This window comes from Excalfactoria chinensis, chromosome 5 (genome assembly GCF_039878825.1).
Source record: "Excalfactoria chinensis isolate bCotChi1 chromosome 5, bCotChi1.hap2, whole genome shotgun sequence".
Lineage (NCBI taxonomy): Eukaryota > Metazoa > Chordata > Aves > Galliformes > Phasianidae > Excalfactoria > Excalfactoria chinensis.
This window is the reverse complement of record NC_092829.1, coordinates 19203347-19225953: the sequence shown is the minus strand read 5'-3', so window position 1 is coordinate 19225953 and position 22607 is coordinate 19203347. Positions and strand designations below refer to the sequence as shown.

The window sequence follows — 22607 nt, the reverse complement described above, 5'->3', positions numbered from 1 at the left end:
TTTGCAGATGTAGAAGTTTGAGTTATAGGTTAAAATCTGGCTTCAATTTGTTAATGCTGTTGGTGTGCCCCAGAGCTTTCTTTTTGTTTGGCTGTTGCTTACTCAGAAACTTTTCTTGGACTCCACAGTCTCTTGGGTGGATTTTTATTTCTTCTCAGTTTGTTGCCTCAGTACTCAAGGAAAATATTGTTCTCTGAGTTTTCCAAACCTCTGGTGTGTCACCCTCTGCACACATCTGGTCTTTCCTGATGCTTCCATCCTGCCAGCTTGGCTTTCAGGACCAGAGTGTCTCTCTTCTCCTTCAGGTAGCATAGAAGAAGTGTGTGGAGCTAAATGCAGGTTTGTCTGCTGAGGCTTCTCAGAAGCCCCAGCTGTGGCAGAGATGGCTAGCAGAGATGAGAGCAGCTTGTGTTGTGATCTGTGAATTTCATAGCTCAGTGATGTTTGCAGCTAAATTCCTTAAGCTCTTTTCTCTATGTAGCTGAAAATATATTACTTTTATTCCTCAAAGGTGTGTGTGTATATTTATATAAGTTTATATATTTATATATTTGTTTTACAGACAGAAGAAGTCTGTGGTATCATTATTTAATAAATTGCTTTTGAAAACAAAACAACAAAGAAGAGATAGAGACTGGTGTAGAGGAGAGAAAACCGAGCAATTAAATTGCTTGTTTAGGACAAACTGAAAGAAAACGCTGGGAAACTACCCAGAATTTATGTGTTTTCAGTATTTTGCCCTCTGCACTGTGGCTCCTGTGTGAGCTACCCTGGACTTAGACTGTAAGAGAGAGAATGCTGTGCAAATGGACTACCTGGCGTGATTTGTGTCAGACCTCTGATGGAGCTGGTGATCCATGTGAGTTCTTTTTATTCAGATAGCTTTGATATCTCGGGAAAATAAGAGGAGATCAATGAACATAAAAAGAGATGTGGATTGGATATATTGTCATCCTGAAACAGCCACCTTCTTACATGCCTGTGGATGACCACAGCTAGAGGTGTGTTCAGTATCAAAGATGAGGCACAACTAATGCAGGCATACATAGCTTAAAATTTGCTGGCTCAGGTACTAGTGGCTGTGTGATCATGGCAGCATGGGAGGTTGTGTTACAATGACAGCAGTATGGCTGAAAGTTTGTTATTGAATAGAAAAAGAAAGAAGGTTTTCCAAGAAAATTTGTGATGTTGTAGAATATAGCAAAAATCCTTCCTATTCCTCTGCTGGGCACTTTGCTGTTGGAGATCTGATTTTTTATTTTTATTTTTATTTTATTTTTTTCCCTTAAATGAAAAATCAACAGAAACAAACAAACAAACCCTGAACATTAGGACACTGAAGCTTAATTTCAGTTTAGATTACTGGCTTAGTTGTCTTTTCCTAAGTTCTGTTTTCTTTTGTTCAGCTGAATGCTCAGCCTCAACCACAACAATTAACACATCAAGAAACTACAAGACCTGCTGGGTTTAAACAAATATTGAACATATATACCTATACATTTTTATCTCCGCTTCACATCATACATTAACATATATCTGTAAGGTAGTGTTTTGACTGCCCTTGTCTTGTGGCATGTTTTATTGAAAGACATATGAAGGAACGTTTGGACCAGGTAAGACATCAGAATAAGAAAGCTTGGAACTGTTTTTCTCAAGAGGAATAATGGCTTCATTAAAATCAAGATATTTAGAAAAAAGTACTGATTTTGATGATAGCAGAGAAAATAATCTTTATCAGTAGCTTCTTAGCATTATTATCCCTAATATGAACATACTGCTGTTCTTTTTTTTTTCTTACTGTTCTTTATCAGTAAATATTTGAAGAATTTTTACATTGGAACATGTGCTCCCACTCTGACTAAAAAGCTCTAATGAAAACCCGTGAACTGAAACCCATTCTGATGCAGCTGTGGGAACTGTCAGGTCCAAAAGTGGAGGCAGAAGAATGGAACCTAGCTTAGGTTTGACTTGACCAGAGAGGGGAGAACATATTTCTAGCTCTTAGCCAGGGGAGCCTGAAGCACAGGTAGGATGATGAGTCACATCGATGCCCTTTGAAACCTCCCAGGAGGGAAGAGTGATGTGAAGCACTGTTATCATTTAAGTTCATTTGAAGTGACAGATCTGTAGGTATTGCTGTTTGTCAAGAGCTCCACTAAGGGAAGGGCCTGAGGAATGATCTAGGGTGGATAGGATTTGGCTGGGTTATTCCCAATTGATGTCTCAGATGTCCTATTATAACTGAATAGTGTAGTCTCTCAGCAGTGACAGGTGAAGGCAGCAAGGCTGCATATATTAAACAAGAGCTACAACTGCTGATTTGGGAAGCAGAGATTGTCAGCACTTTGGTCTTTAGCTTTTTAGTGTGTAAAATTGAACCCAGGCAGTTTGCAGTGTAGCTGGGCCTGAGGACTGGACAATGGGCATTTCCAGTGAAGAACATAACAAATATCTATCTGTGCAAGAAACATTATTTTGAAATGCAGCCAACTGGAGCTGAGATTTGGGCTGGATGAGCAAGGCGCTGCCTTTGAAGATCACTTGGGAACTGCACTAGTATGGCATGACAGCCACTCCTGTGCTCTGGGATGTTTTCCCTGTCATTGCCACTGCCAGTGTGGAGACTCCCAGTTTGCCTGAGGCAAAAGATAGCTAAACCAAACTGTTCAGATCCTCTGTCTGGGGAGAACAATTGGCTGTGATTTCAGACCTCATTTGTCAATGGTGTTTAATTATAGCGCTGCTACCACTTACAGTGGAGGTCACTGCTTTATTGTAGGTCTATTTAGTGCTCCTTCTGGCCTTAAAAATCTATGAATCTATATTCCACTATTTTGGGGCGTTTGTAACAGTTTTTACTGGTTTTCTTCTGGAGATGAAATTGCTTCTTGATAACGTGACAAAATGTTGTGGAAAGCTGACAGTTTTCAGGTCTGGGAATGAAACAAAATGTACACTGCATTTGTTTTATTTTCTAGGTGTACCCTTACCTAGTTATTTTCTCCTTGGGAAGGTCTGACTGTGCTGTAGAGGGTGGGTGCCTGAACTACTTGAACTTCAGATGCGGTGTCATTAATGAGCTGTGCTGTAAGAATTTATGGAATGTACAGACCACTGTACAATTTTTTTTTTGCACATCTGAGCATTTGAATTGTATTCTTCTCAAAATTAATCTCATACACTAAGTCAAGAAAAGCCTTCATTCATACTGATGGAAGATGTGCTTAAATGACAGCTGAACCAAAATCTCTTTAGATTTGTTGGTCTTATTTTTAAAAATGCTACTGTTAAGTCTCAGTTTGAAAAGTGACCCAGGTACCTTGGAGCTTTGAGACCAACTTGGGCTACTAAATTGTTACTTTGATCATTTAACCTTCATATAACATTTATTTCCTTCCTTTTTCACCACTAGTGGTTTGGCCTAAAGAACATTTTTCGTTTGAGATTCTTTAATGAACTCATAGAAAACTAATATATATGTATATATATATATTTAAAAACTGAGCGAAGAAAGAATATTAGTTGCAAAAATCCTGCTTTAATTTGGTGCTGAGATTGTGAATTTCAGAGTTAAATGATAGTACCCGCTACAATCAAAATGCCACATGGCATCCATTCAAATCTGCTTCAGGCATCCTGCACTTGAATTGTGTGCAAGGCAGGAAAATAAAAGAGCTAAAATGCTGTCAGGTTAATAATAAATTGTGCATACATGTGGCACATTTCATCAGAGTATTCCTAAGCATCTCACAACTACTGATAAATCAGTCAGCCTTCACATCACTCTACCACACAGCAAAATGCATGTTATCTCCATTTTACTGATGGCAAAACTGAGAGGCAAACAGACTGTGAATTATTGAAGGGTATCGTGTCAGAAGCTGCCTGAGGTGGGATTGGAATTCAGAATACTAAATCCTAAGTATTAAACAATATAGTAGTTTATCTAGTTTCATCCAAGTGTATTAGAAAAGCCACAAAATACTGTGGCTTACATTAAGTGTGAAGCTAAAAATTAGGCTTCGTATTTTAGGAATTCTTGTAAAATGTCAATTGATTTTTTTTCTTCCTATCTGATGGAATGAAGTGTCCATATCCATTAAATCCCACCCTTTGTGTCTGTTGTCACATAGTTGTTACCTGAAACCATTTTGTTTCCTATCCCTTTTTAGTGTGTTGCACTGTTTGGATATTGCCCTCCTTGTTTGGCTGGCAGCTTATCTTTTGATATAGCCCAGGATGCAGCTGGCCTTCTGGTTTGCCAGTGCACATTGCTGGCTCCTGTCAATTTTCTTGTCCACCACAACCCCAAGTCCTTCTCTGCAGGGCTGCTCTCAGTGAGTTGTTCTTCCAGTCTGTATTCATGTCTGGGATTGCTGTGACCCAAGTGCAGCACCTTGCACTTGGCCTTGCTGTACCTCATTAGGTTCACAAGCCTAAAAATTAGGTTTTAAGCTTGTCCAGGTCCCTCTGGATGGCATCCCTTCCTTCTTTTGTATCAACTGTACTGCTCAGATTAGCATCATTTGCATATTTGCTGTGGGTGCACTTGATCCCACTGTCTGTGACATTGCTAAAGACATTAAACAGCGCCATGAGTATGACTCCTTTGCTCAAGGTTAACTAATTTACTACAGAAGCTGTAAACGTTACTTATGGATTGTTTTAGTATAATACACAACTGCAAGTTACTGGCTTGTTCTCTGAAGAAGCACATCACTGTAATTCCTTCAGGCCTGTAATAAAATTCATCAGCAGAACTAAGCCAGAAGGAAACATACCTAAACTAACGTGTAATGCCAGGATCAAGAGTGACATTTGTTGATAGTTCTGTCAAAGTGAAACTCAAGTTACTCACAACAAAAGAGTGTCCAGTCCAGATGGAGATGTATTGCTAGAGCAATTAACTCCATTACAGGTATTTGAAGAATGGTCTCCAGATTTCTGACTATATGGATCTTCTCCTTAAATCTTTCTGGCAGTCTTTCATGAGCCAAACCACAACTAGATATGGATACTCTGTCTGTTTCTTCCCAAAGCAGAAGTATCGTAAGTTGATTTTTGTATCTGCTTATGGCTCTGCTGCTTTTCACTGCTTTTACCCAAGCTTAATCATCCCACCCTGACTTAACTCTGGCTTTCGCAGATTCATCACTGTGTTGGGAGTAGGACAGAAGCAGAGTGATCTGGCTTTGGCACAGTTCCTAGTTCCTCTGACCCCAACCCTAATGTGGTTGCTGAGGGAGGATGATTTCAGGAAGGGAAGGTGGAGAGAGAGAAGTGACAGATGATGTGAGGAGAAAGCAGAACTGTCAGGATGATCATGGCTGGCGGGGGAAGTGTCTCCTGGTTGTGACTGGCCAGGCCAGCTTTCATATACTGACAATGGGAGACAAAGCAATCTGTAAGGCAAAGTTAAAGGAGGCTGGGGAGGGTGCAGGCTCTGCAACGGGAGAAAAGGAAAGTGAGTCTTCAAAGGAAAGCCCAATTTCTGTGTGCTTTACGTGGGAAGTGCCCACGCATGGGAAACCTGTCAGCCTCCAAGGCACCTCTGGAAAGATAGAGCTCTGCTTTCACGTTTATGTCCTATTATTTGTCATTATCTAAGTGAAAGCATCTCTATCACTTAAGGATCTCTTCCTTGGTTATCTACTAGTGAAGCTCAAAGTCTCGCACCTTTTGATATTGGATTTCCATGCTGGAATTGGCTGCTTAATACTAGACAAGAGGCATTCCTCATGCCTTCCTAGCAATCCCAAGGATCTTTCCAGGTGTAAGAAAATTGAAGCCATACAGGCTCTCTCTCTCTCTTTATTTATTTAGTATTTTTTCCTACAATAGTCTTCTTATTTTCTTATTTTCTGCTCTCCGAGTTAGCCTTTGGGAAGTCTTTCATGTCTTCAAATGTCACTATGGATCCTATGGTCCACACATTCCATGTACGTGAAATTAGAGAAGTTGTAAGAGCTCTGAGTCTCCTTTTCCTTTCTTGGGATGGCTTGAAAGTGCTGTGACCTTCATTTATTTCCCTCTGGGCCTTATGACAGAGAACTAGAAGCTGGTATATGTCTAATGCGCTCAAGCTGAAGTCATTTCTGAAAAAGTCTTAGTCTATTTGTTACCTCCTAGACTTTTTGCTGTGAGTTGCTCCTGTGTGTTTAATCTGAATCATACAGACCCCTCTGTGATTCACAGCCAGTCGGGTTTAGGTGCTCTTTGTTTTCTGAGTTTAATCATTGAAAGGATTGGACACAACAGGCATCCCTACTGTATTGGGAAACTTCATAAAGAAACAGATGCCTTATTGTCATTCTCTACAAGAATGTTTAATTTGCAAGACATGAGGTAAAAGCTCCATCTGCTGGAACAGTCCTTGAAGGCTCTGTTGGAGACGAGCTCCAGACACCTTCTGGCAAATAGGTGTCTGTAGGGCTGTACACCTTCATGTAGAGCCTACTATGGCAGAGAGGAAAGCATAGACTAGCATGGAAAAAGACAGCAAGTAGAAGGCTGCTAGAGCTGATATTATTTGTTTGCTGAGGCAGCAACACCATGGCTATCTTAATCATCATTATGATAATGATGATAGACAATACTTGTGCCAGGTCCTGTATTTTGAAGGTCATCACTGAGGTCATGCCTCAGACCTTCTCAAGGATGGCCCAAAGTTGACAGTATCCAGCAAATGAATCATAATCTGTATTTCATGAGGCAGTGCACTGCTGAGTGAGTCTGTAAGAAACAAGTCAGCACTGCATCTGTGATGAAGGAAAATTGGTATGGGGAAAAACTGGGACAAGTAAGTTATAGTGACAAAGCAGTAATAATGCTCACTACCAAATGAACAACTATATCCTCGTCATCTTCATGAAGACTAGCGTATATCAGGGTGCTGCTAAGTGCTCAGAAGTTTTCATAAGAGTTTCAGAAACTTCTAATATAGCTTAGAGGATATCAAATGACCCAACCAAAGATATTAGGTATTCAAAGAGGTTTTGGCCAAGATTGAATATTTTCTCTTTTGAGACTACAGCTGTAGTACAAGTCAGGACTTTATAACTGCAGTAGGAAACAAGACTTAATGTTCTGAAATACTGGAAGGCCCAACTGCTGCTTTCTAGGGTTTTGCATCCTGCCATCGAATTGCAGTGAATACTCAGATCAATAGATTTTACTCTCTTAGCAACCTAAGTATCATGCCAAGAATTTTAGTGAGATATTGGAGAATAACACTCTTCCACTTCCCTAATAATACAGCCCACTCACATTTTACACCTGTAAATCTGTAGTAGTGATTAGGAGCACTTTCAGAGTTCAGTGAATAAATCTTTGGAGACTGTCTCATCCTATTTTGTAAATCATGGCATGGCTGTAGCTCTCTGTCCAGTTTAATCTTTTATATCCTTTTCCTGTTCTTTTTCAGGGTGTCACTCATAAGATAGCTTGCCCCAAATAGAAGTGGGTGTTGATTCCTTTGAGAGTCATACAAGAGATTATGTAGGAGTGAATAAGCAGCTTTTGCTCATGCTACATTACACCAAATAATAAAGAAGGTTGTTGCCTTCTTCTAGGTTGAAGAAATGTAGCGGATGCATACAAGCCCTTTTCTATCTGAAGTTCAGGATAGTAAAATGGTTGTCAACCCTGCCCATGGCTGGGGGGTTGGAACTAGATGATCTTTAAATTCCATTCTACTGCAATCCATTCTATTATTCTATTAAAGTGAACCTTTACTACTGACATCTCCAAGCTCAAGACTAGCTTGCAGATCTTGCCTACCATCACCAGTTTTCTAGGACATTCCTTTATGTAATATTGTTGGCCTCAATGTTCCTAAAACAAGGCCTGTTTTTTTTCAGACTCTTCATGTCATTGCAGGAGGGTTCATCAAGCACACAGTATGGGGAGAAGCAGGAGAACATTCTACTTCTCCCAGTGGACAGAAGGTACAACAACTGTGCCTTCACTCATAACAATTTAAGTTTATGGATATAATGACTGAAAGACAAGATCCTTCTTCTCTTTGATAGTTTTCTCTAGACACTGAGAAGTGGAGATTGAACTGTATTGTACTGGTCTGAAGTTATTGCTGCCTAAAACACTGGTGTGCAGAACTGCTGGTATTTGTTAGGCTTCACCTTCTGTCCTTTGAGGTCAATATATTCTGCTTAGGCACTTTACATAAAGGTGGTCGTTATTGTTCTCCCTGCAGTGACAGTGATCATGACCATTCCAGGGCAATATCTCTGTAAGGCATGGATATTCACTAACTATCTGCAGTGATGAATAATGTGCACTCAGAAGCAGTGGAAGTTACCTTAATGCCCTCTAGTAGAAAGTTGTCAGGCTTGTTTGAATAGTTTTTCTGCCTGTTTCACTGAATTATATGGTGGCACAACTAACAAGCAATATGTAGGAGATGTACTTGATGTTCTCCCACTGGGGAATCATTGGGCTCTAGAAATAGCATTATCAAGACAGAACGACCCTGTTGCTCTATGCTTCCAAGCTGACAAACTTCCTCAGCAGACTTTTGATATTTTGCAACTGGTGGCTGCTGAAAAAGTCTTTGTAAATATTCTTCTATACATTTTGTGAATACAGGTCTTCCATGACAGACTTATTTACCACAAAGGAAAATACCATGTGCCCCAGATGTTGTTCTGTATACTGCCTGTGCGCAAATTACTTGCCAAATATATATTGGCTTTATTTTCTGTCTATGTAGTTTTGTATTACTTCCCCATTACTTTCTACTACTTCCCTGTATATGCTAGCTAGCATTCCAGATTAGGTGGTACAAGGCTGTGATTTTCCTTGTTGGCTTGTACCAAATCATCAGTGTAGATATGCAGCTGTCCCCCAGCCTTATCTGAGATAATATTTCTAGTTGAGTAGCTGCTGAGTGTGACAGATGGGAGGTAAGCAACTGAGTAAAACCATCAGTTTGCTTCTTATACATTCAAGAGATTGTTATTAAAAATAGTAAGAGGAGTAGCTCTACACAGTGCAAGTTTTAAATAGGAGTGCTTAAGGCTTTATGAAATGTGGTAAAAAGATGGCTTCTACATGCTGGTCATGTGAATGCTGGATTAATATGAAATTATTGGGGTGCACTTTGCAGTAATATCACATATTTACACAGATACATCACATATTTACACAGATACGTCCAATTTTGTATTCTAAATTCAAAACTCACTGAGTTCTTCAGGATTTCTATTATACTTACTTTCTTTTTTTTTTTTTTTCCGCTACAGATTTGACTTTCACCTGAAGTTTCACAGTGTGCTTTCTAATGTTTGCTTTGAAGCAGCAGTAAACAACCACATTTGAATGTTTTTTCCTGTGTATGCCTTCTGGTACAAAAACTCATCTTGAGCCCCTCAAGGCTAGCTGTATCATGCAGCCTTCCACTGCAAACAGATGGTACTGAAACTCCATAACAGGAGTTTCATTCCTACCATGTCCTTGGGATTCTCTGCAAACTTTTCTGTGCTTTTCTTCTTCTTAAACTTGCATTGTTTGTGGAAGAAAAAGGAGTATGTCTCCGGGACCATCTCCCTGTCTCTTTATGGCTATGTCTAGCTCATGAAAGATATGCCTTTCTGGACTGCTTAGAGATTATAACCAGCTTTCATTAATTAGCTGGGCTGTTTTGTTCATCCAGATACTTCACTACCTGTTGTGGAGTCTCCATCCTTGAGGTATCCCAGATATGACTGGTCAATGTCCTGAACCTGACCTGCATGGATCAAACAAAATGATCTTGAGAGGTCTCTTCCAGCCTCAACAACTTTCTAATTCTGTGGTTCCATGGTCTCAGAACCAGTTGCTTGTGCTTATTTCTGCAACATGTGAGATGGCAATATGGAATTTTCTACTCTTGTTAATCATTATGTCCTTAACAAGGTAGCCAGATCACGTGCCAGTTCAGGTAAACCACACTTCCGTTTTCTTTGATGTATTTGGAATGCTTTTCTCATACTGTCCTCAAAGGGTGCTGATATCCAGCCATTTCCCCTGAAATCTACACTTGTTCTTGAAGAGAGAGCAGGTCAGTTACTTGTTAGTAATGAGAGTTCATGCGAAAGAAAGTACCTCCCTTCCACTTCCTCTTCCAGATTCCTCAGCAATAATTCTAATATCTGTCATTGAAATCCAAAGATAAATTTTGTCTCTGCTCCTTAAAAGGTTATTATTTTGTTTCAGATCTATGTCTTCCTAGTGAAGAAAAATTTTATTAGCTATTTATTCTGGGACTGATTACTCACCTTGCAGTGAATGAATCTCTATAAGATATAATTACAGTAGGTTGAATGGTTTTCCTTGATTTTTCTCTGGTATGGGCCTTGAATTGTTTGGGGAAGAAGAAAAGGGCTGTGGCTTTCCATGTCCTCATCTCACAAGTGGAGATACAAACACTCTAGGACAGCCTGGTATATACTGTTGCTCATAAAACCGTTTTCCATGCTTTTGGTGTATGAAGACTTAGAGCTGGACCCCCAGCTGGTGAAGAATACCAGTTTCTGTGGGAAAGGAGCTAGCCTTTAGGCATACAACAAGCACATGGTGGAAGTTTCTGTTTCTGCTCTGATGTTATGGCACAGCTCAGCTGCAAAACTACTGTGCTTAGAACATATTATTTCTCATCCTTTCTTTCTGTACTTAAGACCCTGGTGAGATATCAATTAGTGTCAGTGTCTGGCAGCGTGTTTGGCAGTCTCCTTGGTTTGGGCCTATGCTTTCTCAGTTTGTGCAGTGCTAACATGTTTATACACTGCTGGAAGCCAATAATTATGATGGTGGCTTTTCTGGATGTATAAATCGGCCAGGATATGAACTGAGGATTCCTCTCGTCTCCTTTCACTTAGGCCACGGAAAGACTGCTGTCTAAGAATAACTTTCCATCTCTATTGACATACAGTAGATTTAAATTAGTGGCATGGAAGTGAAAGGCTACATATTGCTCAGCAACATCTTTTATATAACAGATCTGAAAAAAATGGGCATGGGAGCTGTCTATTGCATGCACTCCTCCTTTTCGCAAATTTAAAAAGAGTAGAAATTCTAAAATATTTTTTCAGTACCTAAAAGATGCCAGGCTCTTTCCCCCACATCGTTTCTAGCTGTTCTCAGTTCTGAGTATAAGCTTATGTATATTATGTTAAGAATAATCACAAGTATTTTGTACTGTATATTTAAGAGAGAGGGATCGTTTCTTCATGGTGATTGTAATAGTAATTGTAGGGGTCTGATTCTAGTCCATTCAGTGAGGAGAGACATCTGCTGAATTCAGTGGGTGTGAGGTCCTGCCCTGACCTGTGATTATGCACTTGGGTCTGCATCTGCATGGATCCTGCTGAATGCTGGAGGTCTACATTTAGACACTTGTACACTGAAATTTAGCATTTTGAAAGACGCAGAATGCAGCTGTTTCCCATCATTATGTTTCACATTTACTTAAGTCAGCAGTTACTCTTTTCTAAGCAGCAAATTTCAACAATAAACAAAGCAAATGCTTCCAATGGAACCTCTTGATGGCTCCTATTTAATTTAAATATATATATATTGTGGCAGCAAATACAGCAATAACATGAAAAACAAAACCCACTAACATTTACTCTAAAAATGATATGTAGGTGTAGGAGGGAGAGGAAAAGAAGATGTATTTCTTCTGATTACTCACGCAGTATTTAGGATGATTATTGGAGGAGCATGCACTATATATTTTTATGTGTAATAAATAGAGTTCTCACTTTACAGGCACAGTGAAATTCCATCCTAATTAGAATTGGAATGAATGCATCAATAATTAGTTGATACTTACTTATACCAAACCCAGAGGCTAAGTAGCTAAGGTGGCTGAGTAGCACCATGACGGGCTTTCTGAGGAGTTTTTCCCTTAGAACTGTTCTGCACTGGGGAGTGGGTGGGTGTAAGGGAGAGAGAAAAGATGCAGGGATTTTTCTGGACTTAGGAAGAAAGGCCTGACAACAAATAGAGTAATAAAATAACGATTTTAATAAGATGGAATTAAAAGAGGAATATAGATAACACATAAATCTTACATCTCAGAAAATGCAGTAAACCCTGCCTTCGTGTGGCACCAGATGGACCACAGTTGAATTTTCCTTCTCGCTCCCATGCTGTGGTACCTTCTATTTTGTTTGCTACACTCCTAACCTCCTGGTAGACTGTATCTCTGTCATATCATTCACAGACCAACATGGGACACTCCAGAAGGTTCTCTTAAATTCTCTTACTCATGCTAACACATGGACTTTTTGAGCCCTAAGCACAAGGCCAAACAGGGTGGTGTGGCCTTGTCAAGATCACCAGTTCCTTAAATACAGTGTCTTCTGCATAGCTCCCAGCACTGAATTTTGTAGCAAGTCTAGATTTGATTCAGTACTAGCTATAATCAATACTGAGAAAGCAAGGGTGAGTTTTATTTCCAGCATGAACTGGATTCAGTGACGTAATAAGACACACTTAGATCTTCCAAGAAATACATATAAATTACTTTGAAGATATGATATCTGGGATACTCAGTGAAGTCTGCAGGAGGTCCCTTTTAATGTGGAAAATGCCAAGTCTCTTTTTCTATATGGCACCTATTTGTCTCACAGAGGGGTGTACTATATCACTTCTATCCTGGGATGCTGTAATGCCTCAAAAGAGAAGTACTGGCATACAGCACAAGTAAATGTGAGGTCCAGCTGGGCAAAGTTCTTGTCCTCCAAGGCTGTACAAGGTCAGGGCTCAGGCAGTAGCAGCCAAGGACAGTGGTATAAGATGTCCTACCCACTGTGGCTTGGCATCTCAGCTCACTGTGAGCAGGGAAAAGCTCACACACGCTCACCAGTGGAGCAGCATCTCTATTCCTGCCTCATGCAAGGTTAGGTTGGCAGCAGAAGTGGGGATGTGGAATTTTCTTCCTTGCAGTTTTCGCTCTTGTTTCATAGCCACTGACCCTTTCCAGTGTAGGCTGGACAGGGGCAAGCAGTGCTGACAGTAAGAGTTGGGTGGGTTTTCCTTCTTTCTAGTCCTCTAACCTTGTCTGACTCAGCCAAGCACAGCCTTCTGTGACTCCAGCTCTGTTGCTTCAGATTGCTCTGAGGGGGAATATCAGTCCTTTAATAACTCTGTCAGACTTATCGAGGGATTTGTTTTATTAATTCTAAGACTGGGTACAGCAAATAGATTATAGCCTTGACCACTTCATAGGCTTAACAAGCCCTTTCTGTGCTTACGTATAGCTTTTTTTTTTTAATTTTTTTTTTTTTTCCTTTTCAAATCTCCCTGTGTTAATGACTGTTTTTTGTTTTTGTGTTATGACTTATTGAATGTCATCAGATCTGCTTGTGTCACAGGGAATGTGCCCAAGTTCATTCCTATCCAGCATTTTTCAGGTGATAAGAGAGGGATGGAGATAGCACAAACTGCGCTGGATTTGGGGGTAGTAAATGCCCTTGATACCTGTCATGCTGATGGTCTGAGAACAAAACAAAGCTGAAAATACTCAGCATGTGAGCAGGTTCTTGCTCAGCAGGACAGAAGGTGTCCTTTTTCTGTGGCATACAGTGGATAATGTCCCAGTTTCCAGTCTCCATGTCAGTCTTGCAAGTGATACAGATAGTGGCGAAACACTGCAGGCCCAATTAGAATGCTTTGAAAAGCTAGCAGAGTGCTTGCAGTGAAGCCAGTTTTAGCTTCTTGGGTTGGTATACTTCAGTCTAACTGCTAAAAACAAGAAAGGTTTGCTTATGCTGTTCAGCACTGGAAGTGCACTGTTTCTCATCATCATCAGTAGGCTCTCTGTCATCTTTATGTCCTGATAACCTCCTAATATTATTGCTCTGCTGGATCTGAGAAGGGGTAGCTACACTGATGAATCAAGCGAAAGCTTTATTTGTAAGGAGGATATTTAGTGTAGGGAGATCCATCCAGTACACATCCTTTCTTCCCACCTGGAAATGCTGTTAGTGCTTGAAACAGTGATTGAGCACCCAGTGGGAAGGCAGAGCCAGCCCTGGGGAGCTCAGGTGCAAGCAATGTACCTGAGTGACTGGTGGAGGTGTAGCCAGGATCCACACCTTCCCAGACCTCATTTAACAGCTGGCAGTGGAGGCAAGAGTATTTTGCTTGAGATCCATGCTTATTGGAGGCCTTCCAAAGGTAAGCAGCTTCTTTCCTTTGCTTTTCTGCCTGTAGCGGTTGCATATAAGCAAATCCTTACTTGCTACTTTGCTGTCATTGCTATATTTTTCTTTTGTGTTACACCACCACAATCAATTAAAATAGGAAGGTCATAGGAGAAAAACTGGTTCCTAAGGTTTGCTGCGTGACTCACCTCCAGATTATGAGAACATACCACTTTATGATGTGCTGCAGCCACAAAAGTGTCACGTTGGTTGATTTAATATGTGTTAAAGTCAAGACTGGGGAGAAAATTAGGCTTATAATGAAAATCTGGTTTCAGCTGTAATTAGAACATGAGTAAGCAACTGTCGGTAAGAATGCCTGTGTCTTGCAAGTGATTTTTGAAAGGCTTTATGGAGCCTAAGGCCCTTCTGCCTTGAAGGGAAGTCTGAATGAAGGTAGGAGGTACAGAGATGCCTAGATAATGTTTCATAAGTGTGATAGATCAGGTAGAAGTATAAGTTATATCTAATTTTAGAAGGCCATATATTCTCAAGTTATCTAAGATGGAACTCATTGGGAGGGAAAGAGAGATCATTTTCCTCTTCTTATCACTAGAGATGACCTAAGGAAAACAAAAAAACAAAAAGGAACACAGCCCTTTTTAAGTAATCTTGTGACATCTCATAATACATGAATGGCTTACAAATAGTGATTCCAGACATTATAGTTAAAGGCAGGAAAGTCATTTAGTCTCCTACTTTTTTCTAAAGGGCCTTGAGTGGAAAAGGCTTTGGTGCTTGTAGTTTGTAACATGATGAACCATATGGTGGCTTTTGCTGTTTGCGTAGAACATTGAATGATGACAAATTGTAGTCTGTGGAAGTTTGCGTACTGCCTGTGCTCTTCTTGGGCACATGCTGTCACAGTAGTCATATTTTTCTATGGCGTGATTTGTTTCTATTTCTCCTTCACAAGAGGTATAGCTTTTTTTGGTCTTCTAAAGTGGGTTTTAGATCACAGTACTGCTTTATAGGGCTGTATGAGCAATACTGGTAAACAGAAAGGGAAGGTAGAGGTGGATCTGCACCAGGCCCTAGTGAGGAATGAGGGCCTTGAGAGAAGTAGAATGCTCTTAGGCTGATTTGTTTGAACACGGTCTTTATTTCTTATTCATAAACTTGTCAGCCCATGTTTCTTACAAGAAATATAACCTGGTTTTCACTGGGCTTTTGGCTAGATTGAGTATCAGTGTGTGCCCCTCAGGGTGGGACAGGATTTTGATGGATTTAAGTCTGTGCTAAAATCTACTGGATGTACGTGCTGCCCTGTATCACTGACTGACCCCAGAGTAAAACTGAAAACTGGTCCAACTGTAGGTGATGTAGATGCCTTTCACCATAGGCACAGAATGGCAGCCATGCACAGAAGGTCCTGATAGGCCAAAACTCTTCGATTAAGAAAGAACTGACTAAAGCAGGACATAAGGTAGTAATCAGGCATGCTGTGATGATATCGTTCTGAATATAGAATGATTGCCCATATTTTTTTATAAAGCAACAGGTAGGTGATGTCCTAGGTGATATACTCAGCTGCAGGTGAACAAAAGGGAATAGTTTCACACCACATCAATTCCAGTTCTAGAAGAGAACAGGCAAATTCAAAGAGAGTGGAGTCTGTCAAAAACTATTAAATATTTTGATCTTGATGCAATCTCTGCAAGTCTCTCATTGCTGGAAGCTGCAAATAAGGTTTCTGTGAATTTTCTCAGTTTCTTTGACTCTTCCCTGAGTCCTTGGGCCTGGCTGCTGTCAGAAGTCTGGTCTTACTGTGGCATTTGCCCTGTTCCATTACTAATGCTCTTAGTTGTGGTGCTTGGTGGCTGGTATTGATGGAGCTGCCCAGGGAGTATATTTTGAATTAGTGTAATAATGTTATAGGAAATGAAACTGGAAAAGATCCCAGTGGCCAAGTCTTTTCAAGACAAGATCAGGTGTACCTGGAAAATTAATGACAAATACCAGTCAGGTTTTCCCTTAAAAGTCTCTGATGCTGGTGGCTAACTCCCAGTAGCCATACCATTCCAAGGTTACTATCTTATTGCTACCACATTTTCTAACATGAAAGTTAGAAGTTTCATTTTATTTGATCTATAGAGAATCTGGTGTGCATGGTGTTTTACTCTACTTGCTCCTGCCCTTCAGAAGTTTTAGTTATGTATCCCTGTATGCTTTACAGGACTGTGAACACAGCTGGCTGAACAGAGGTATGTGGAGGTGCTGTGTAAAATAGGGAGAAATACATCTTTTTCCTCTAGTGTTCAGGCCTCTAGGATGAGACACTAGGAACTTCATCCTGGAGTGATCAGACAACATATCTAGGCAGTTTAAGTGAAGAGAAGCACATTGCTTGGAGAGCATTGAGTAATTAATTTCCAGTTAATTTATTTTGTTAGTAAAAGGCTACAGAACAATAGAGTTTTTCCCTGGCGATGTAGTCAGGACTCTAAAGAATGTATATGAACATATTTATTGGGATGTGTGGGAGAGAATGGTACTTTCACTGAAAGCTGTGAAATCAGTGAGCAGCTTTATCTAAGAATAGCAATGATAGAGGGTTAATTAGGGTGATTATTATGAATGCATTTCTCTGACTTTATGTTTTAGTTTTGTTTTTCGCTCTTACTGGAGCAAAGTAACTATGCTTTGTTTTTTGAGTGGCAGCTACACTTAATACCTCTACATCACCTTGTTTTGAAAGCGCCTAAGTGGCCAGGCAATTGTAGCAAGCCCATTGTTGCTTGCAAGTATCTTCTCAGGTAGCTGCACTCTGCCAGAGTATCTTGATTGCCTCAGAGGAGAAAGTTTGGCCCCTTGCAGTAAAGTATCCATTTTCCTTATTAGGTACAGAATCTGTTTACACCTAGGGTGCTTTAGAGGTGTCATTTGGTCCTGTAGAGTGCCACTGAAATACATAGTGGTGGAACCAGGCTGAGAGTGGAGAATGGGAGGCAGCAAATTAATGTTATTCATTCAGGTAAGATTTTAAATTCAATCTCTTCACCTCATTAAAATCTGAAGTGCTTCAGAATAGCATTGTACTTTTAATAGAATCAGTCAAGTTAGAGTAAGGTTTCATTCTGCCTTTTTGAGTAGTTCCTATTGTTCTAACTCTGACATACTAAACTGTTGGCGTTTGTATAAGCTGTTAAACATCTGCGTCTTTCACTTCAGAGCTGGCAGCATTTCAGTACTGGATGAATGATTCCTATATTCACGACTAATAAGTGTTTTGGGATCCCAAGTATTTGCTCTCTGGACAGTACCATAAATGTATGCAATTCTATGAAACATCAGTGAATACTATCCTCAAGAGGCTTAGCCTAAGAGATCCCATAGGACAAAGGACACAGAGAAAAGTAACTGATAGTAATGAACTTGTTTGTGCATGTGTCACCACTTGTCTCTGCTGAATAAAATCAGAAGTGTTCAACACTCCATTAACAGAAATTACAGGGTTCTATTCTTCTGAAGTGAGACAATAAGGCCTACACCTGCTAGTACTGTGATGTTCTTCATGATCCCAGCACGCGGCTCAGTGACTGACATCATAGGCTCAAGTGGTCTTGGATTTGTCACAGTATCTTGGATGTTCAGTGGAATAAATAGAATTAGACTCATCTGTCATGATTGCATTGAAATCAGTGGTAAGACAAAAGATTTTAAGTGAATAAATTGAATGAAATCATGATACTATCACAGTAAATGCTAACTCTGTTATAAACTTAATGGAGGCAAAACTTCAACTTAGTTAGCCGTAAATAGCATACAAAATGCCTATTCTCTTTGTGAGCACAGACACTACAGAGACAATTCTTGGTTCTTTGGATTGGTCTTACTACTGAGACCTTTTTTTACCAAAGCAGTGTATTTTTATTTTTTATTTTTTGGCAGTTTTTCATACAATGTAGACTGATAATAATGTTCTCAGCTGGCTTTGAATCACTGTTTCCTGAAGAACAAGACAAGAAATGTGTACAGTTTTGCATCAGCAGTGGTTGCCAATAGTTTGACATGTTTGTTCAAGTCATGGTGATGTGTATTGATAGGGCCAATGTGTGCCAGAAATCTGTACTGCTTCTGTTTTCCAGGTAGAAAGAAAGGGATGCTCTCATGACATTTTCCATTATTACTAAACTTCTTGTTAACAATGTTAGAATAAAAAATACCTCAGATTTTTCTGTTAGAGGTGCTGTAGTGATCTGATTTGTTAGCTTTGTTCCTTCTGATTGCTGCCATCCTCCTCTTTCCCCTGCCTTTACAGAGGCACAAAAAATTGACTTTTCCTTATAGGATAAAGCAAACTTTGTCTTGTCTTTTCTGAAGAGGCAGGCTGTTCTGTGGTTGAAATGCTCTGACGTGAAGAAAGTTGAAAAACTTCCATCTGTATGGCAGCATGTCCCATGGTCACAGGTTGGTTGTTGGCCATGAGTTTTTGTTTCATTGGGGGAATGCTGCATTTCCTCAGTCTGTGTGTTAGGTAAGCTACCCTTGATGTGGGAGGATGATGGTGCTGATGGAAGGTGAGAAGTGATGTGTTTAAATGGACATTTTAAAAACAAATCAGAAAAACACAAAGAGAATTTGAAAGAATACCTCAGATGACTGGGACTTGAGGAGAATTAAATCGTTTCCCCAGCTATAGTTCCTTTCTGAATATTTGCTGTCTCTTATTCTCAAGGACTTCTAACTGGTGAGATACCAGCCCTGTACGGGCACGTCAGCAGAGGTTACTCTTAAGGGTTTCTTTTGTAGATATATGCAACCACATTTTTAATTGTGCTCCAGTGCTGATCAGAACCGTGCACTACAGATATTATGGGGTTCCCTGGGAGGACTGTCATGGCAATTCCAATTGCATGCTATTATAATATTTATTGTGAGGTCTTTTGTGGGGGCTTACTGGCAATGTGCCTTTTTTGTCTTACCAAAGAAAGCAGTGCTTTCTCATATGTTTTTAAGAGTAAAAAATAATCTCAGCTTTTGAAAAGCAGCATTTGCTAGCAGATACCACATGGGGGGGTGTCTGCAATACAAGAAACTCCCTTTGTATTTAGTGTAGAAAAGAAGTAGCTCAAATGACTTTGGCTGCCAAGTAGGTAAATACTGCAAAACTGTCACAGAAATGCAAAGAGTGGCTTTTCTGATGCAATTAGTGTGGTTATAGATTGTTTTGTGTGGAGACTTCCCCAAAAGAGGAAAAAGAATGCTAAGTATAAAACCAATTGGGTTCAGAAGTGCCTGCTCTTAGAAAAATCTGCATTAAGCATATAGGTAAATGGAAAAATCCTTGCTGGATGCCCGGTTAATTGGCATTGAAAAACTATGTTTTGAAGATGCTTATGTAGCTCTTAACACTTAATTGTTCCCCTTTTTAACAACTTCATGACCTGTTTAATTCACACACAGTTAAATAAGTATTAGTTAAAGCAGTATATCAGTTACAGCCCACTGACTCTTCTCTTATTTGCTTAATGTGCTTATCCCTTCCTCACCCTTGGTTTGCTTTCTTTTTTTGCCCTTTCTCTCTGGTGATCCTCTTTATCCCCCAAGCAGACTTGGGTTTCTTCCTGGAGCACAGGCTCTGCTGGCGCTGCCTGCTTGTTCCCTGGGCCCTGAGGCAGCCTGGCAGTGGTGGTGCTGTCTGAGAGCGCATGTGGGTCTGGAGCCTTGTACTTGTTTGGAGCAGACGTTACAGCAGCTGCTGGGTTATCAGTAACAATTGTGGTATCTTACACTGTTCCCACTTTTACATCAGAAATATGTGATCAGCTTCCCTGATTGCAACTCTCATTTTTCCCCACAAACACCTCAGCTCAAGTCGTCCAGTGGATTTGTTTCTTTCACATCATGTTTGCATTCTGTAGTGGTGGTGAAAGGTCTACTCCTTTTTGCTCCCACCTTATTTGGCCTTCCATCCTTAGTGCATGTGCTGCTGCCTGATGCTTGTTTTCTTTTCTTATCTAAAAATAATTATTTCAGGAAAATATTCAGTACTAGGTTTCTGTCTGGGTTCACATGCCATGACACCAGACCCTAGACAGTGTTATTTGTTAAAAAGGAGAGGCAACAAAAACCACCCATCAGGTTTGGCATATATATCTAGTACGAACTATGGGAATTAAATGAGGTGGTGCAACAGTCCTTGCTCTGTTTGTGCATTGTTTTATTTGGGTTATTACTTCCTTAGTGAAGGATGGTTTGATATATGTATGGTGTGCCTCAGAAACTTTTCCTCAAATGAATCTGAAATCATTACAAAGTAATAAACAAAAAGCAACGTGCACAGGAATTGCTTACTCACCCCCAAAATGCAAGCGTCTTGGGACAAGTGGAAGTAGTTTCATGGGAACATTGCTGGTTTGGACAGAAGAATACTGACAGAAGTTGGAGGAGATATTCTAGGAAGGAGACATTCTTAGACCTTGGTGTGTGGCCAAAGCACCTGGCATGTCACGCTCCTGGACTTGTGGCAGAAGTGTTTGGGGATCAGTAGGAAACAGGTTAATTTACTGCTTTGAAGCCTTTCTTGAAGGATGGTGCCTGCAACAGTGCATGCAACAGGGCAAGGTTCAGGCCTCCGGGGAAGAATGCTACATAGGGACTTGGCCCTACTGTTTCTGCAAGCAAGTTTATGTTTTTCTTTGGAGGACTGCCTTAGAAGGAAGGTGTTGATCTGATATTTCAGAGATTCTTCCTTTTGGCGTTGTAAGTGTGGCTATTCAGAGCAAGACATAACATAGGATGCTAGAAAAGATGTAAGAGGCTTTTTCTTTTTTAAAAGCACATTCCCTGGGGTTGATGGGCTCTGCAAAAAAACAGGTTCTACATTCAAAGATGTGCCTTTTCTGTGATCGTTATCCTTACTTACATAGTCTTGCTCGTGTGTATTTTGAAAGACTATTTTGTTCTGGGATTTATGTGATTGAGTCCAAACAGAGGTCCCGTGTAATGAATGAGAAAGTATTGAATGCCGTTTGGTCTGAATTCCACATCCTGTGAAAACACAACACATGGGATGTGCCCACCCAATGATGCTCCTCCCCCACCACTACTGCTGTCTGCAATGAAGGATGGGATTTTTTGAGAATGATGGGCAGAAGGAATGAAAAGGAATGGGTTCTCTTCTGGACTTTGGGACTGAGTGTCTTGCTCCTGGTCATAAATTCACGTGGCCCCTCATAAAAGGGGAGCAGGTTATTTTCCTTTTGTTCTGAAAACTTGCTTGAATTTATGTGCACTGGAAACCTACTGCAGGCAGGTAGGTTTTGTTTCTTCCTTTTGTGTGTGAAAACCAGAATATTTTAACCTATGTTCTTACAGGAACTGATGTGGCTTGGATCTATCTGATTCCAGGAACTCTCTCCGGACAGATATGATGGTGGATTCACTTTTACATGCACAGTGGAGAGGGAGTCGAAGCCTTCTCCCTTGCATGGCTGGGTGCATGGCTGCAGATGGGTGGCCTTCTAACAAACCTAATTACTTCTGGTTTTGCATGAAATTGATTTCCATGCAAGGATGCTGAGTTGCTGTGTGAATCTCTAATGGCTTTTCTCTCTTCTCTCTCTTCTCCTTTTCTCCCTTCTGCTTGCCATGAAAATACCTTGACAGATGTCAATCACATTCCAGGTAAGTGTTACCTTCAGTAAGCTGAAGGGCTGTTCTTTGAGAAGTGGTGGTGGGCAGTTACAAGGGATGGAAACCTCATCTGGCCTCCTGGGAGTGTTCAGCACAAATCTCCATACTGGACATCACAGGGTCTGGATAGTAAGGTCTGTAATGAAAGCAGGACTTAGTGACTTTGCTGCCATAAAACATTCCTCTTCTGAGATTAAGCTGTGTTGGTCAGTTAAAGGGATGTTTTCTGATTGAAAATGCCATAAAAATATTTGGTTGTATTGCTAATAAGATGACATTAACACTGCATCATGTATGGTTTTTCTCTTAGACATATATGTGCAGGCATACCAATCAAGCTCAGTCATTTTCCTGTTCCTAGCATAGTTTACTCCATTTGCTAGTCCCACTGAAAACCACCAGATGTTCATTTCTGCTTGTAAAGGGTTTTATTGTTCTTACTTATATTAGGTTTCTTAAAAAATGAGGATGTTTCTGGCCATATGTAAATGTATGATTTTACTTAGGTCTTAAGGCTTTTATTCCCCACAGTGTGCAAATAATTAATTTGAAAGAATTGCATCATTTGTTTGGGGAATTCTTCCCACAGAAAGCATTTCACTGCAGAGAACTCCAAGCCTTCCTCTCCATATTGCTTTCTCACTGTTGCAAGGGTCCAATTCCCCCAAGCTCTAGCTACAGGAGTTAACTGAACTGGAGTACCTTACTCAGCTGGTCACTGATTCTCTTTTTTTTTTTTTTTTTCCTCATGCTCAGGCAGCA

At 40.3% G+C, this 22607-nt stretch overlaps 1 protein-coding gene across 36 annotated transcripts in view; it reads left to right on the top strand.

Moving 5' to 3' along the window:
* The window catches only part of NRXN3 (neurexin 3), an 898188-nt gene that overhangs the window by 54733 nt on the left and 820848 nt on the right, over positions 1 to 22607 (top strand). For all 36 annotated transcript variants that reach the window (XR_011903710.1, XR_011903709.1, XR_011903708.1 and 33 more), the window contains exon 3: positions 21819 to 21836. Coding sequence is in view for 32 of the 36 variants with exons in the window: in XM_072337914.1 (XP_072194015.1) it covers positions 21819 to 21836 (18 nt within the window). In the remaining 4 variants the exon portion in view is untranslated. The remainder of the gene's footprint in view (positions 1 to 21818; positions 21837 to 22607) is intronic.